General features: G+C 39.8%; 1 protein-coding gene across 8 annotated transcripts in view; it reads right to left on the bottom strand.

Annotated features, from left to right (window-relative positions):
- Arhgap26 (Rho GTPase activating protein 26) overlaps positions 1-15372 on the bottom strand; it is a 415947-nt gene that overhangs the window by 142233 nt on the left and 258342 nt on the right. For all 8 annotated transcript variants that reach the window (XM_078047074.1, XM_078047111.1, XM_040273751.2 and 5 more), the window contains exons 15-17: positions 10043-10130; positions 8362-8420; positions 6711-6816 (exon numbers count right to left, since the gene is read on the bottom strand). In XM_078047074.1, coding sequence (XP_077903200.1) covers positions 6711-6816; positions 8362-8420; positions 10043-10130 — 253 coding nt within the window. The remainder of the gene's footprint in view (positions 1-6710; positions 6817-8361; positions 8421-10042; positions 10131-15372) is intronic.

The following is a 15372-nucleotide window of genomic DNA, read 5'->3' as shown; positions in this document are numbered from 1 at the left end:
GATTGAAAACCCTTTCATGCCTACACACAGCCAAGCAGGAGGGATGCTAGAAGTGGGCCGGATGTAAGAAGTGAGCCAGGTGCAAGAGACAATCCCGACTGTGTGGAGCTAAGGCAAACTGGAGAAGGCACATCCCAGAAGACAGGCTCTGGTTTCTACTCAGCTCCAGTCAACTGTCAGCATAGAGATTGGAATATTTCAAGTAAAAATTAACCCCTTTCAAAGTAATTGCTACTTGTTTAAAGTTTTAAAACAATAACGTGTGGGGCAATATCAGCAAAGAGTATACATGTGAGCTGCTCCAGCTAGAGCTCTTCTAGGTAAAGAAAGAAAGATGGGAGAAAGACTGTCCATCCCTTGGGAGCTTCTAATGTAGTTCAAATAAGAGATGCACCTGGCAAACTGTTCCACAGGTAGACAGTGGTACCTTTAAAAAGGGAGCAACAAGAGAGGCCATGGGAGCTAAGATAAGCAAGAGGGCACTTGAATCAGGAATGGATCTCATCGGCAGAGGCATGTGAGCCAAAGCCTGAACAAGGTAGCCTTTGGCAGGCAGAAGCTGGGGAAGGGCCGTGGCAGGAAAAAGAAAATGAACTGCACAAAGGAAGAAGATGGAGCAGGAGAAGAGAATGTTGGAGAAATGGTCAAGAGAGTATTCATGTTTCAACTCAACATATGTTCCTGAGCATCTACTGTGTGTCACACAGTAGGAACACAATGGTGATCCTGAGAGCCATAGGATAAGGCTGAAGATTTGCGAAAGTGCTGGGTTCAAACAATGCCGTGGGGCTATATCCAGGGCTTTATCTAAAAACCAGTAGGAAAAATGCCTTTGAAGTTTTAGTAAGCCAAGGAATCACATGTTGAGACCTGCCCATTTTCAAAGTTCCCTGGCAGCAGGGCTGACACTGTGGGCTGGAAGGGAGCCACAGCAACCAGGGAGGGGGCTTTGCAAGAAGTCTGGGAAAGACGTGGCAGCTTAGACTAGGGAGTTAGTGAAGCACACAGAAAGAAGTGAAAGGATTCAAGAGAGAGATAAGGGTTCAAATTACTAGAACTATCCCTTCAGGGTGGAGTTGATGAGGGAGAAGACAAATGGGAAGGGAACAGAGAATGTGTCATTGTGTCTCTATGAGGTCAGGCCACACCCCAGTGGTCCAGCCATGCAATTCTGCACTAGCAACAGAAGGGTGTCCAGTGATTACTAGAGAACAAAGGTTTTCGAGCCAGCCTGTCTGGCTGAGGGATGGTGGCCAGAGGAGCTCACAGGAAATTTCCACCTTGGAAAGTCATCACCTCAAAAGTACTATTTGCTTTAAATGTGCTTTGTAAAGTTCCTCAGCTATTTTGTTTGGCGTAGTGTTGATGGCTAAGAAATAGCTAGCTCTTTTCATGTGTTCAACAGCTCATCACTATGTTAACTTTTATCTTTCTGACTTGGGATGAAAGAAGGAATACTGGAGTATCTATAAGATACGTGTTAATGCCCAGCTCTTTTTTTAAACAAGCTCTCACTAAGTTGCCCAGTCTAGCCTGGAATTTGCAATCCTCTTGCCTCACCCTCCTGAGTCACTAGAACTAAAGGCATGCCCCGATGCACCCAACTACCCACCTCCTTTCATTCTGACCCTGAAATTAAAGGAATGCTTCTTAACTACCAGAGCCTGCCCATCCTCCTTGGTGTCAAAGAACTTCCAGCGACTTTCTCTATAACCATTGGCATTTGTACATGAACTCAATCCACTGTTTCTAGATCATTAAGGAAATATAAATACATTTTCTTATTTAGCAAGGATACCTGAAGAACTCAGACTTTAGTCATAGGAATGAAAAAAAGACCAACCCTCTAGATGCTCAATCCTTGAAAATTTCTGCCAATGAAATCTATACATTTTGATAAGTTCTCACTTGTATACTGAGTGTTGGTCCCACAATGTTTTTGTTGTTGTTGTTGTTTTCATGATTCTGGTGATCAATAAAATTCTGTTCTTTTTGGAAATTCACAACATTTAACAGATGATCAAATAAACATAGACAAATGGGTACTGAAAATACCAACAAGAAAAAGGAAAGACGCAGTGGGACTGAAGGCAGTTTTGCCTTCTTAATTCCTCTCTCTCTTACCTTCTACTATCAAACTCATAATTTAGTGCCTGTGTGCCCACACTGCAAATGTATTCATCTCTTCTCCCAAGTTGGCCATGGGGTCCCACGAGTCTTGACTGAGTTAGCACACTATGCAAAGATCATTCACTAAACTTAATGCTCTTTCATGGAGGTTATTTTATTAAGATTATTTGCAGCAGAGACTGTGGGCTTCCTAGTCGAAGCTCTGCTTTTATTCCAGTATCCTTGCCTCCTATGAGTGGCTCAGGTAAACTTTCTTTGGTGTAAAATTATTTAGGCAAAACTCTACTACTGAGCTGGGGATGTAGCTCAGTAGTAGAGTTTTGCCTAAAATTATCATGGTGGGTCCTTTTTCCTTGCAGGTGATTGCTTTGGACCGATGAGATGTGATGGGAAGTCTACTGGAGAATATCTGGGAAAAGTATCCTCATAGCTTTTCAAGAGACTCAAAATAATAATAATAAGAAATAATACCTCCTCTGTTTTCACCAGCCTTAGTATCGGAGGACACAGTGTAATATCTTAGTGATCCTAGGAGAAGATGGCCATTACAATGAGACTGGCTGAGCAGGAACAAGGAAATACCCTGAGTCCTTCATGGGCCAAGAAAGAACCAACTCTTGTGATTTTCTGTAGTGACACAGTAGATTCCTTTATTGTTGAAGCCATTTTGAATTGGATTTTCTGTTTCTTACAGCCTAAGGCATCCCATATAATACAATGCCTCCTTGGAGAAGCAAGACAAGGCTCTGCCTCTCTCACAACACTTAGGCAACAAAGGAATAGTTGCTCCAAAAAAGGAAAGAAATTAAGATTTATTTCTCAGTAAGTGTTTTGGGAAAACTAGCTGTGAAAAGGTATTTTTAATAGCGACTCCTGATGAATGGGGAGTACTTTGAAATCATCCTGCAAGATGTAAACACTGTAATAAAGTTAGGATGAGCCACTATGAACAGTATGTGTGGGGATACACAACATACTTGGAGTCATCATAATATGTAAACATCAGGAAACTACCATAAAATTAGTCTTTATTACTCATCTACTCTTATTTCCTTCTACAATTATAAGATGAGGAATTTTTTCTCTCGTCACTGGTACCCACCTCCATGCCCACTTGATAAAAACACAGAATCTCACAATTGATTAGAAATTCAGAAAACCAGGGTACAAATGATATAGAACAATTTTCACAAAGATACAAAGCTAGTTTGGGATGATTTTTTCACAATTAAAAATGCTTTATGCTCTATGTATAATAAGAATTGTAATGCATTCCGCTGTATGCAGGATTTTCAAACAAAGACATTTCCTAAAAGCCCAATTTAATGCAAAGACAAATTGCAACATACTGGAAAATCAAAACAGGATTTTTTTTCTTTACTAATTCGATCATGACAAGAAAACCTTTTGAACTTGAAGGTTTAAGTTTCTTTTTTCTCTCACTAATACCCTCCTTAATCCTAATCCATATTCTATTTAGCACTATTTCTCTTATCTACAATACCTTACATATGGCCCATTCTGTAGGCCAGTGGTTCTCAAAAATACTGTATAATAATTGCCTGAAAAATAAATCAGAAATAGATATTTATAGGTAGAGTCTGATTTAGTAGACTCAGAATGAGGCCCAGAAATGCCAACGTAAATAAGCACCCAAGGTGATTCTAACCATTGCTCTGAGACACATGATTTCAGACTGTATACCAGATTCCAAGATCCAAATAGAAAAATAATCTAATTATCATAGTAGATTTAAACTGGAACGACAAAAATATGTTCAGGCCTGCCTATAATTTTTATGTTCTCTCTGAGGTCTGAAACAAGCCCAACACATCTGTGATTTAGATGCTCCTCAGTAATCATTTGCTTTAGAGATTTGGAGTTTTTATCCTTTCCCTCCAAGACTTTTTTCCCCTCTGAATGAATATTTCTTCAGGATTAAAATGTAAAATGTCTCAACTTTCCCTCAGAGCTAAAGGAAATCAATTTTGGAGAATGTTTCAAACAAGTACTTTTAAAAATACACAATACAGAATGTCTTGCCTTTGAACCAGAGGCCTGAGATGCATGAGGCAAACAGTAGGTAATGAGAGAAGTAAACACTGGGTTTTCCAGAAGCATTGGCCCTGAAACCAAAACTTAGGAAGGAAGCTGACCATTAAGTAAGTGACCCAGAGGAACAATAGCCCAGGCGGATCCTAGGGTAAATCTGAACCTGAGAAAACTGGAATTATACAAAAGCTTGTATCCCAAGTTAACTTTCCCTTCCTGCTGGATTTTAAAATAAGGACAGTACTGTAAATGAGAATTTAGTTTAAGTGGAACCTTAGAACTCCTGTGGGTGCCAAAGAATTTTCTGAGAACTAGATAAGACTCCTGAATTTACAGTGCTCACTTATGCCTATGCCCCTCCCCAAGGGCATTTTAAATCGGAGGCTCTACAGACCAAGAACACAGCATGGGGAGAAGTGGAGTCCAGTGAATTCCAACACCAGCTTGGACCAACTCACATTATGGCATGAGAGCTGTACTATACATAGATGTCTGCATGACTCAGTGAATAGAGAAATGTGATACAACCAAAGAAAATTCTCAAGTGTCAACAGTAAGGCACAAGGCTCTTATGGAGTAAGAAACTCCAGCAACCAAATTTATTTAAATTGGTTAGAAGGCAAAATGTCAGTTACATAGCTACAACTTGCATATTCCACTTGGCTTATGCTTTAGGTTGTGAACAAGAATAGACTGAATTTAAGGTGATTAGGGGAAGAAGGGATGGATAAAAAGGGAGAAATGAGCCACCCACCAGGAGATGAATAGGCTCAAGTCTTCAAGATCTACCTTATGAGTTCTGTTTTGTTAATCTTTTTTTCTTTTCCTCCTTCTTTAAAGAGCCCTAACAATCCTCAGAGCAATTTACAAATGGGAAAAATTCAATACTGGCCCTGCAGGATCACCATTCACTCTTGGTTTCTTTCAGTCCAATTAGGCTCTTATTCTAATTGCACGGCTTGGAAAGACCCACTGTGATCAGCTGGCTGCTAACCAGTCTCCTCCAGCTCCTCCCAGCAGGCCTCAGGGCCTCCTTAAGCCTTAGTGGCCGTAAAGTGGTCATGAGCATCCCTGCATATAGTTAGCTGGAGTGTGTACCTGGAATCTCCTCTGCATGGCTTTCAGGTATGCAAGGTTTTGTAACTAACATTGAAACCAGCTTTACATTTTAACAAATACCTGACTGAGTTGTGTGGAATAGACATCATATAGTCATTTCAGAGCATCTGGAGCTGCTTTCTAAAGCCTAAGATTCCCATTATTTTAAACATATTTCATCAGGATTCTTTGACATTTGGGGAAGATTCTCTCTGGAAATTCACATGTTCTTTGTTATGCTTCCTGTTTTTGAGCATGCAACTCTGATACAGCATGGCAAGAAAAAAATTGATCTAGAACAATTCTTGACTCTACCCAGATGCTTCTCACCAACTCACAGAACAATCACATTTTTCATAATACCTATGCAAATCTTTATGCTACATACACACTTTCTCTCCAAAGGGTAATCTAAAGTGTTTGATAGATACATGAAAACTGATCATCACAATCTCCTTCAGATAACTTACCCTTATCCCAAAGGATTGACTTAATGGTATGAACAAAGTGCTGTTAAGGGCCAAATTTATAACACATCAGTTCAGTAGACTTTAGGGGTTAATGATTCAGGTTAACTGTCACATACTCATTCTTTTCTTTTGCTCCAGTTTGCAATCAAGAACATTCCATCAAAGTTGATGAAAGTTTAGAACATAACATACACACATAGTAACTGACACAGCAAGGGAAGTCAGCAAGGCTATTCTGAAAAGGGCTAAGCAACAGTAAACCCACAAAATTCAAAACCATTTCAACAGTGTAAATATATAGAGCAGGAAAATCAGGCCCTTGCTGAATGCTTTGATTATATCAGAAGGCAAGTGAGCATTTGCCAGAAATAATTCCTTTATTCTCTATCCTTCTTCAAAGGCTTTAATACATATAACTTTAAAAATCAACGATCTTATAGATAAGCAGAGTCTTTTAGCTACACTCAACAAAGGAAGACACTAAGGGATAGGAGTTCAGGTTTGCCCAGGGGTGGTTAAGTGGCTTGATAATAACAGAGTCAGTTCTAGAATCCAGGCCTCTTGACTACAAATCCAAGTTCTATAAATCTACAACATATTTCTGTTTGTCCTTGATCATCAAAAGAACATATAAGCCCTAAAAACTCTGTTTGGTGACCTGGTATCATAGATGACACAATCTGGTTTGCCCTTGATCATCATGAGAGCAAACTCCCCCTGCAACTCTGCTTGGTGGCCTGTTAGCATTGGGTACTTCCCCAGGCTCCTTTGCAAAGGCCATCTGGCCTTTGCTGCTGTTATCCACTGCAGTTAACATTTCACACATTTCTTTCCTAAGCCTCCAGCATACCTGATGCAATAGTGGGAGAGGGAAATATAAGCAGAACTGAGACCAGCTTTACTGCAAAGATAAGAACTTTCTGGGGTGAGAAAAGGGCCAGCAATCGGTCATAAACCTACTTTGCCAAGTGGTTCATGAGCAGCTGTAACATCTGCCGATTTTTCTCTGGGAGACGATGAACAAGGCTGTGGATTTCAGAGACCCGAGTCTCCTGGTTCTCCAGTTCTGGGAATGAAAGAGGGAGGTAATATTTTATCAGTGTCACTACTAACTCACTTTACAAGACAAAACGAAGGAAAACCAAAGTTTGGGCATGAACAGGCTGAGGATTTCTCAACGATTTATGATCCTATCTTGTGTGCGTACTATATGATCAGCACAACTAGATCTAGAAGTCCTTTGAATGGTGCTTTCTGTAACAGGGTTCATCAAAATAATGACTGTCAAAGGATCCAAGCCAAAATGATGACGTGATGAAACAGAGCCAGTCAACTGCACACCCAGAGCAGGAATGAACTCAGGAGCAGCTGGCTCCCTAGAGGGCCGACTAAATTTCAAGGAAGGAAGGAACTTTATGCACTCGTAAAGTGATAAACAAATCTTACGTGAACAACATTGCAAGGTTCTCAAATATCAAAATAATGCGTTGAGACAGCATCACGGAAATCAAAGGAAAGGCCCATTTTCTCACATTATGTACCACCAGCAGCCTGGCAGAAGGAAAGCAATGGCAGAGAAAATATTTAAATCCTTCTGTCACCCTATTACCTATATCATGGCTTGTCACATTCTCTTGGTTGAACTTGGTAAGTGGCTTCGTTTCTCTGGGAAATAGATTGCTAGTACTCATCACATCTATTTATAGGACTGATGTGAGGTTTAATTAGAGAAAGGTTGCTATGGTTTGGAATTTCTCTGAGAAAGAAATCACATAAACACCATTTTCACTCCCAGCTTTCTCCCATCTCTTTCTCCTCCCTGCTTGAAGGGTACAACTATGAGTAGATAGGGCCACCAGAACATGAGGTTCTACTAAATTAGGCCCATAGTAGCTACCAGGGTAAACAAACCCCAGAGGCTGAAGGAAGCAGGGGAGGTACAGGCTATGGACACAATAATACTGGGAGGATTCATGCCAGATCTAAATCTGACAGAGAATCTGACTGCCCCTTACAGGAGGCCTATCCCACGTAGACAGATTCCAGTATACTTAGGGTAGCTTGCACCTAATCCCTATGTATTTTAATACCAATAATATGACGCTAGGGACCTGGATGATATAATTGAAGAATGATCAGAAGCTGTACATAGAAGACAGGATGGAAAGAGGGCTGTGAAGTTATATAAATGGCGCTGTATTCAGGGAAACACTTCCAGTGCTTAATTTAGGTAATGTGCAATGTCTGATTCATTCTGTAAAATGCTACTCAAAGGATGGAAAAAACCCAAGAAGTTAGAACGCCAATAATCAAAACTAGAATGGCAAACTTGTTTTTCTCCTCTCTCTCTCCCCTTCCCACCACCTCCTTCCTCCCCAAGAAACCACCTCAGAAGCCTCGCTCCTCCACTGTAATTCAACAGTGCAGGCAGGTCCTTGGCAGTCTCAAGTTGGCTTCCTTCTTATTCTTCAAGTCTCATGAGCGTGGATATGGCCACTTTACATGCAGAATAAGATGGGTTAGATAATATTTATTTTGGGATACTGACTATTCTTTAAAATAGAAATATCTATTCTCTTCCTCTTAAAACTGTGACAAAAAGATGACTTACTTGCTGCTTTGATAAAACTTCTTTGAAACTGGTACATCATGAGTGGTCCTGGAAGCATTCTGGAATTAAGTTAAAAAAAAAAAGATAGACTATCAGCTTAATAATAAAAACCATATTGTCTCTCAACAACAACCCCCAAACTGCCAAACAATATTACATTTCTCAAAGACAACCATCACAGGGAAACAACAGCAACTCAATTTAGTTTTCTGATTGGAAGCATCCTGAGATTTCACCTGAAATTCTCAGACCCTTTCTTTTTTAAAGGAATGGCCACAACTATGCTTCAGAGTCACAACTAGAAAAGTGCTAATGCAAAAGTCTAGCACAAACCAAGAGATTTCCTTTTCAATCAGTGACTCACCCATCAACAAGAGCACTTGAGGCTGTATCTCAGAAAAAAGCAACTAACTACACATTTGCAATTACCTGTGCTTAAACTCTCAGCTTTCCAGCAGCTTGTTGTGACACTCAGTTCATCTGGTATCACCATGAAAGGTTTTTGCAGGTGTTTTGCTCCAGAGACCAGAGGGCTAGAACCCCTAACATTAGGCATAACACGAGTATATTTTACCTAGTGGGTATGAATTTGCTTAACTACAAACTTGAGTTTTTTCTGATAATTCAGATGATAAACACAACAGATGATATACATTGTTCTTGGCCCAGATTTTATTTGTATTGGATTCTTTAATTCAACTCTTAGGCATCTCTTGCATTTCTTCTTATTCCTGACGTCAGTGGCCCAATAGCCAATAAAACCTACATCATCAATTCCTTTTCCATGGCCTTTGCTTTCCAGCCAAATGAATCTTCACAAAACCTGTTCAAAGGCTTATATGAGTCACAATTACATTCTCTTCTATGTTTAAGACTATATCCCACCTTCCTACAATACAGAACTATAATATTCCTGTTCTTCAAGGGCAGCTTAAATTTTAGTTTGTCCATTAAACTGAAATGCAGGGAGTTAGTCAATAACCCAAGAAAGGTTAGCAAGTAGCAATACAATCATATATATTGATACAAGGAGAATAGTCCTTCCAGTAAGGCAATATGTCTAATCTAAGCAGATGCAGTCAAAAGGAGTTCCACTATGTTCTAATTTTTAAGGACCAATGTAAGCAATGTACATTGTACATTTGGTGGTGCACCAAAGTATCAATATTCACAGGGTACAGAATCATACATTCTCAACAGAATGTGATATATGATATCTTTTCTTTTTTAAAAAAAAATTTGTAGTTGTAGATGGACACAACATCTTTATTTTATTCATTTTTATGTGGTGCTTAGGATTGAACCCAGTGCCTCATACCTACCTGCAAGGCAAGCACTCTACCACTGAGCCCCAGCCCCAGCCCATGATTTCTTTTTTGTTTAACAGATTATTCAGGGAAGACAGCATTGTAGGTTCTGTTCAAGGCTAATTATCTCAGTACTTCTCAGTCAGAGCAAAGCTTCCCTAAATCACTCATGGAACCATTGCACAATGACAACCTATCATCTATGGACGATTTACAATGGGTTTGACCAGCTGAACTAAATGCACCCACACAGAAGCTGTTTCCACATCTCAAACTCCCACCCAACAGCTCTCTGGAGACTGAAAATAAAACTGCTTTCTTCCTCACTGCACGATAACTAGCTGCACTCTGCCCTGCAAATGGAAAGTCCCTACCTTAGGTAGGTCTTCAGAGCACTAGTGATTGTCTTGATCTCCCACTCGGCACAGATATCTGTTTCTGTCTCGGAAGCTGTTTTGGGGTCTACAAAATGAAGAAAAGACAAGGTGTAAAGCAGACCTCAAAATACAGATAATAAACAAGCACACATATAAGCATTCAACTTTGTTAGTAAGTGCAGAACTACATTAAAAAACAACAACACATACTTTTCGTCTATTTATATCAAGGAAATGTTTAAAAATCCAAATATCTCTTGCTGGAAGAATGCAGTGAAACTGATCCTCTCATAAACTGCCAGAAGCCATAGAGATAAATGCAGCAGTTCTGAAAAAGGAATCTGGTAATATGTCTCATCAAGAGTCTTAGAAATGTTTATACCCCTGAACCAGTAATCCCATTTCTCACAATATCTCCTCAGGAAATAAGATAAGGCATGAGAAAAGTCACATACCCCAGAAATGTTCCACATGCACTCTCTTCTTTTAACAGTGGAAAAAGCAAGAGGAGGAGACAACCTAAATGTCTGATCATAGAGGGATGGTGTATGTCTCCCTAAAGGAGAGATGGTGTTATTTACATGATACTGAAGACCACGCAGCAACAGGGAAAATGCCTGAATTATGTAGTGTCGAGTAAAAATAATTAAGATGTAAAAGTCTGTGAGAAAATCATAAGGATAAAGGCTGAAAGGAAATACTCAAATGCTAAAATAGTGGTTGGGTTAAAGTGGTAGAGTTGTGGTTTTTATATTTTCTAAACTGTGCTTGATTTGATTCCATTGCTCTTCTATGTATTTTAAATTTCCATGAGCCCAGATGTGCAATGAGCACCTCCATAATTATATTGACTCCTGATAATTTGTTAGTCTCCTCTTACGTGGGTTTTAAACAAATGGATGCCTTTAAGTAAGTGGTCTATAAAGGAAAGAGAGAGAGAATTCTTGTAGCCTTCCTAGGCAGCAGACAGGCAGGTGAGATTAAGAGGCTGAGGCTGGGAGTGTGAATTGCTTCACAAGTCAGCTGAGGCCCATCCTGTTGCTGGTGAGGGGATCAGGCCACACACAGACTTCAGGAGGGCAGAGGAGTCTTCCAGTGCATTGAAGGGGGACTCTGGCTTCCTCAGACCCACTTAAGGCCAGGATCTGTCCCCCAGCTCCCACATTCCCCTTCTTTCTGCAGTGCCTCATTCTCAGTTGGGGAGCCACCCTTTCTTACTCCTTCCAGGGGTGGGGAATAAGACCTTAGGACAGACTGATCAAAAGCATGTCACCTCCCTAGTGACTGGCTCAGGGATAACCAAGGCCTAAGCCAGTTCAGTCACTGTGAACTTCAAGGACTTTTCTAGAAGACAGGCTGCTGTTTGCTGGGTTTGCACCTGAAAGCTTATATAAGTGCCGGGTGCCACCATGTACAGCTTGAGAGTGACTCCAGGACACAAAGCCAGAGACAGAGAAACAAAGACGGTGGAGCTTTTTGAAGCAGGTTAGCGGTGCCTTTTTAATCTGGGAGCCAATAATTTCCCTTTTCCCTCCTAAGCTTGTCTCCTAGAAAAATCCTGAAGTTCATTGTGACTGGACTGGCTAATCTTGGACCATCCTTGAACCAGTCACCAGCTCACCAGAGGTGACATGCTTTTGACTCCTCTGGCCCAAATATCATTCCCCACACCTGGAAGGAGTAAAGAAAGGAGTAATCCAGTTTAGGTCTGGCTCCAGTTTGTTATAATCAAAAGATATTTGAATGATACACCAGGTAGAGAGAGACAGCCACGGGACTGCCTCTTTCTCAATAGTCCCCAAGATGAACTCTGAGGCGCCAACTAAGAAAGAGGTTCCTTCGGCAGGGCCAACTGCCTTTCAGTAGGGAAGGAGAGTGAATTATGGGTGGGCAGAACACACTTTCTATTTCCTGGGAAAGAACCCACTTTCATCCCAGAAGGAAGATGCCAAATGCTCATGAATGGCCTCTAACTCCCAGGCAAGGCACAAACCCAACTGGAACCTACTGCTTGGTTTTGTTCCCTGAACACTTCCTTGAAGATGAGACAGAAAAGGGCCCCGGCTCATAAAATGTCTGTGGCTTCTCTAGGCAGACCACCTCTCTGATGTTCACAGGTGACCCTGGGCAATAATGAAGTCTCTCTTTTCACATGAAACCAATAAGAACTTAAAAAGCATGATTTTTACTTCTAGAGCCACAGAGTGGTTAAGTTTCTTAAAAGGTTCCAATATACGATTTTCTTAATATCCAAACGCTGTACAGCTTTAATTCTTTGTCATCTCTCACTCCCCGAATAGTTTCTTCCTGCAGAAGAAACTTTGTTTAGAATGACCTTTTTCCCTTTCCATTCCCAAGACCCATGGAGAGCTGCCACCCGGCATGGTTTCTGGATGCAAGACAAACGTTACTGTACATTTTTCTGAGGAACAATCCAACTTCGACCCAAGATGAGTGAACGTGAAACTAAACCAGCCACGGTTTGGCAGCTCTGGGAGTTTTGAACTACTCCATGAACCACATTTAGAAAACTAATGATTAGCTTCCACTTACTGGGGCTCTGTAACCATAGGAATATTGTGTAACATTACAGGGAGGAGAGTCAAATTACAGTCCGGCTAAAGGGCTTTTTATAGCACCAATGAAGCAAGGCTTATAACTTGAGCACATCCATATTAATTCATTTAATATCCCAACTAAATTGCACACAGCCTCCCCAAGCTACCCCATTTCCAGAAAGTGCTGCCAATTTCCATACCTCGCTTCTGAGGCTCTCATGACAGAACTCAGAATTTTCTATTTCTCCCCACCATGTCACTTGACCATGGTAGAGCTTAGTCAAATAAACCTAAACTAGAGGAGAAGTCCAATATTCAAAAAAGGATCGTGTGAGTCAAGTGGAATGTCTCACTCCTCTTTCTCCTATGACCATGTAAACTCTGAAAACTAGGAGACAGACTGAAAGCAGTGCTAATAAAGGGAGGTGGTCTTAGAAAGGTTACTCCAGACCAGTCCCAAGAACCATGTGGTCCTCTACTGTGCTGCTGACAAAGATACTGAACTTTGAACTCCTAAAATTTCATAATAACACATTATGATGTAAGGAAATCAAATGTCTTTTTTCTTTCAGGTTAACATATATATTTGGTAAAAAAAAAAAAGTTTCAATGAAAACAAATATATATTAAAAAGTAAGCCTTTTCTCTAGTACAGGCAACTGAAACTATCAGTTTTTCACGTACCTATCCTAACAATCAATGCAAATGCCAGGTGCATATTGGAATACATCTACCTTTTTTTAAAAAAAAATATTTTTTTAGTTGCAGATAGACACATATCTTTATTTATTTATTTTTATGTGGTGCTAAGGATCGAACCCAGGGCCTCACGAGTGCAAGGCAAGCACTCTACCACTGAGCTAAAATCCCAACCCATACTTCTACCTTTTTAAAAACACAAATGGCCTAGCAAGTAAAAGATCTTGGGTTCCATTCCAAGTATGGCAAAAAAAAAAAAAAATCAAAACTCAAATGGCAGCACACTATGCACGGAATTCTGGGTGTTGCTATTTTCATTTGACAATCTCTTAGGAAACTATTCCATATTGGCACATAAATATATCCACTCTGCAGAACTTTACTGTGTAGATGTGACATCATTAATTTAATGTCTCCTTTTAATGGAAATTAAAATTGCTCTGTGGTTTTTACTATGATTAACAATAATATAAACTTCCATTTCCTTGTACCTCTTATTTGTAGAAATAATTCTTAAAGTATAATTTCTGAGTAAAAAAAATGTGCATTTTTTTTTTTTGAAAGATAACTGCTCCAGCTCCCCTTCGAAGTTTAAGTTTGAAAGACTCCTTCCCTCAACTGGCTGAGATGAAAGTCTGTCACTGCACATTGCTATCAAGGGTGAGGGAAGGAGTCATTCAAACTTAAACAGGCCACTAATTAAAAAAAAAAAAAGTAAGCTGTAAATGGATTGAAGAGGGATTGTTAGGAGGAGGGAGTTGGGGTAGTGCTGGGGTCTAAATGAAGTAGGTTGAGCTCCATGCTTTGGTGATTATGCCAATGTGTATCATGGTGTTGAATCATAACTAAAAAGAATTTTTAAAAAATAAGTTATCTCATTGTTTAAATTCTCTCTCTCTCTCTCTCTCTCTCTCTCTCTCTCTCTCTCTCTCCAGTGAGGAGAAAGTTTGCAAATCTTCTATGTATGGGTGTGTTTTTAAAGTGTGGCTTATTGAGGTAAACATACCCTTTTGTAAGTGTGCAGTTCCATGCTTTTTGATAAATGTGCATAGTCATGTAACTGCTATCATAATCAAGATATTTCCATCACCCCAAAAAAACTCCCAGTGCTCCATTATGTTTAATCCTCTTTCTCCCCGACCAACCTCTGGCAGCCACTTTCACAAACATAGCATAATACTTTTGAAATCCATCCATGTTGTTACATGTACCAGTAGTTTAATCCTTTTATTACTGAGTATATTCAACGTTATGGATATGCCATAATTTGTTTATCCATTTGCTGATTGATGGACATTTGGGTTGTTTCCAATTATAGATGTTATGAGTAAAGTCACTGTAAATATTTGCACACAGGTTTTTGTATACTACATTTTCATCTTTTGGGTAAATACCATATCTAGGAGTGGGGCTAGGTAAAGTAATTTAGGAGTAGGTCAGATGGTATGTTTAACTTTAGTAGAAATTGACAAATGGTCTTCCTAAAATGTTTGGATCATTTTGCATTTTTACCAGTAATAGAGAGCTTTGGTTGTTTCACGTCCCTGTCAACACATGATATGGTCATTTTTTAATTTTAGCTATTCTAATAGGCATGCAGGGATATATGGCTTTTTTTCAAATTTGTATTTCCTTAATGACTAATGGCATTGGTCATCTTTTCATCCTTTTTTTTTCCCTTTGTGATTTTTTTTAACATTTTATTGGTTGTAAATTTTTTTACTGAATGATTTATTCTCAAATTTTGTCTGGCATATGCCTGTAATCCCAGTGGCTCAGGAGGCTGAGGCAGGAGGATCCAGAGTTCCTCAGCAATTTAGCCAGGCCCTAACTATCTCAACAAGATCCTATCTCTAAAAAAGGGCTGGGGATGTGGTCCAGTGGTTAAGTGTCCCTGGGTTCAATCTCTGGTACCAAAAAAAAAAAAAAAAAAAAAGAAAAAGAAAAAAGGCAGGGGGTTTGTTGTGTTTTTGAGTTGCAAGAGGCTTTTTAAAATGTGTTCTGGATATAAATCACTTATCCTATACATGTTTTGCAAATATTTTCTTCTGATCTGTAGCCTATCTTTTC

The sequence above is a fragment of the Ictidomys tridecemlineatus genome, chromosome 1 (assembly GCF_052094955.1).
Source record: "Ictidomys tridecemlineatus isolate mIctTri1 chromosome 1, mIctTri1.hap1, whole genome shotgun sequence".
NCBI lineage: Eukaryota > Metazoa > Chordata > Mammalia > Rodentia > Sciuridae > Ictidomys > Ictidomys tridecemlineatus.
Note: the sequence above shows the minus strand (reverse complement) of the source record. Positions and strands in the feature narration are given on the sequence as shown.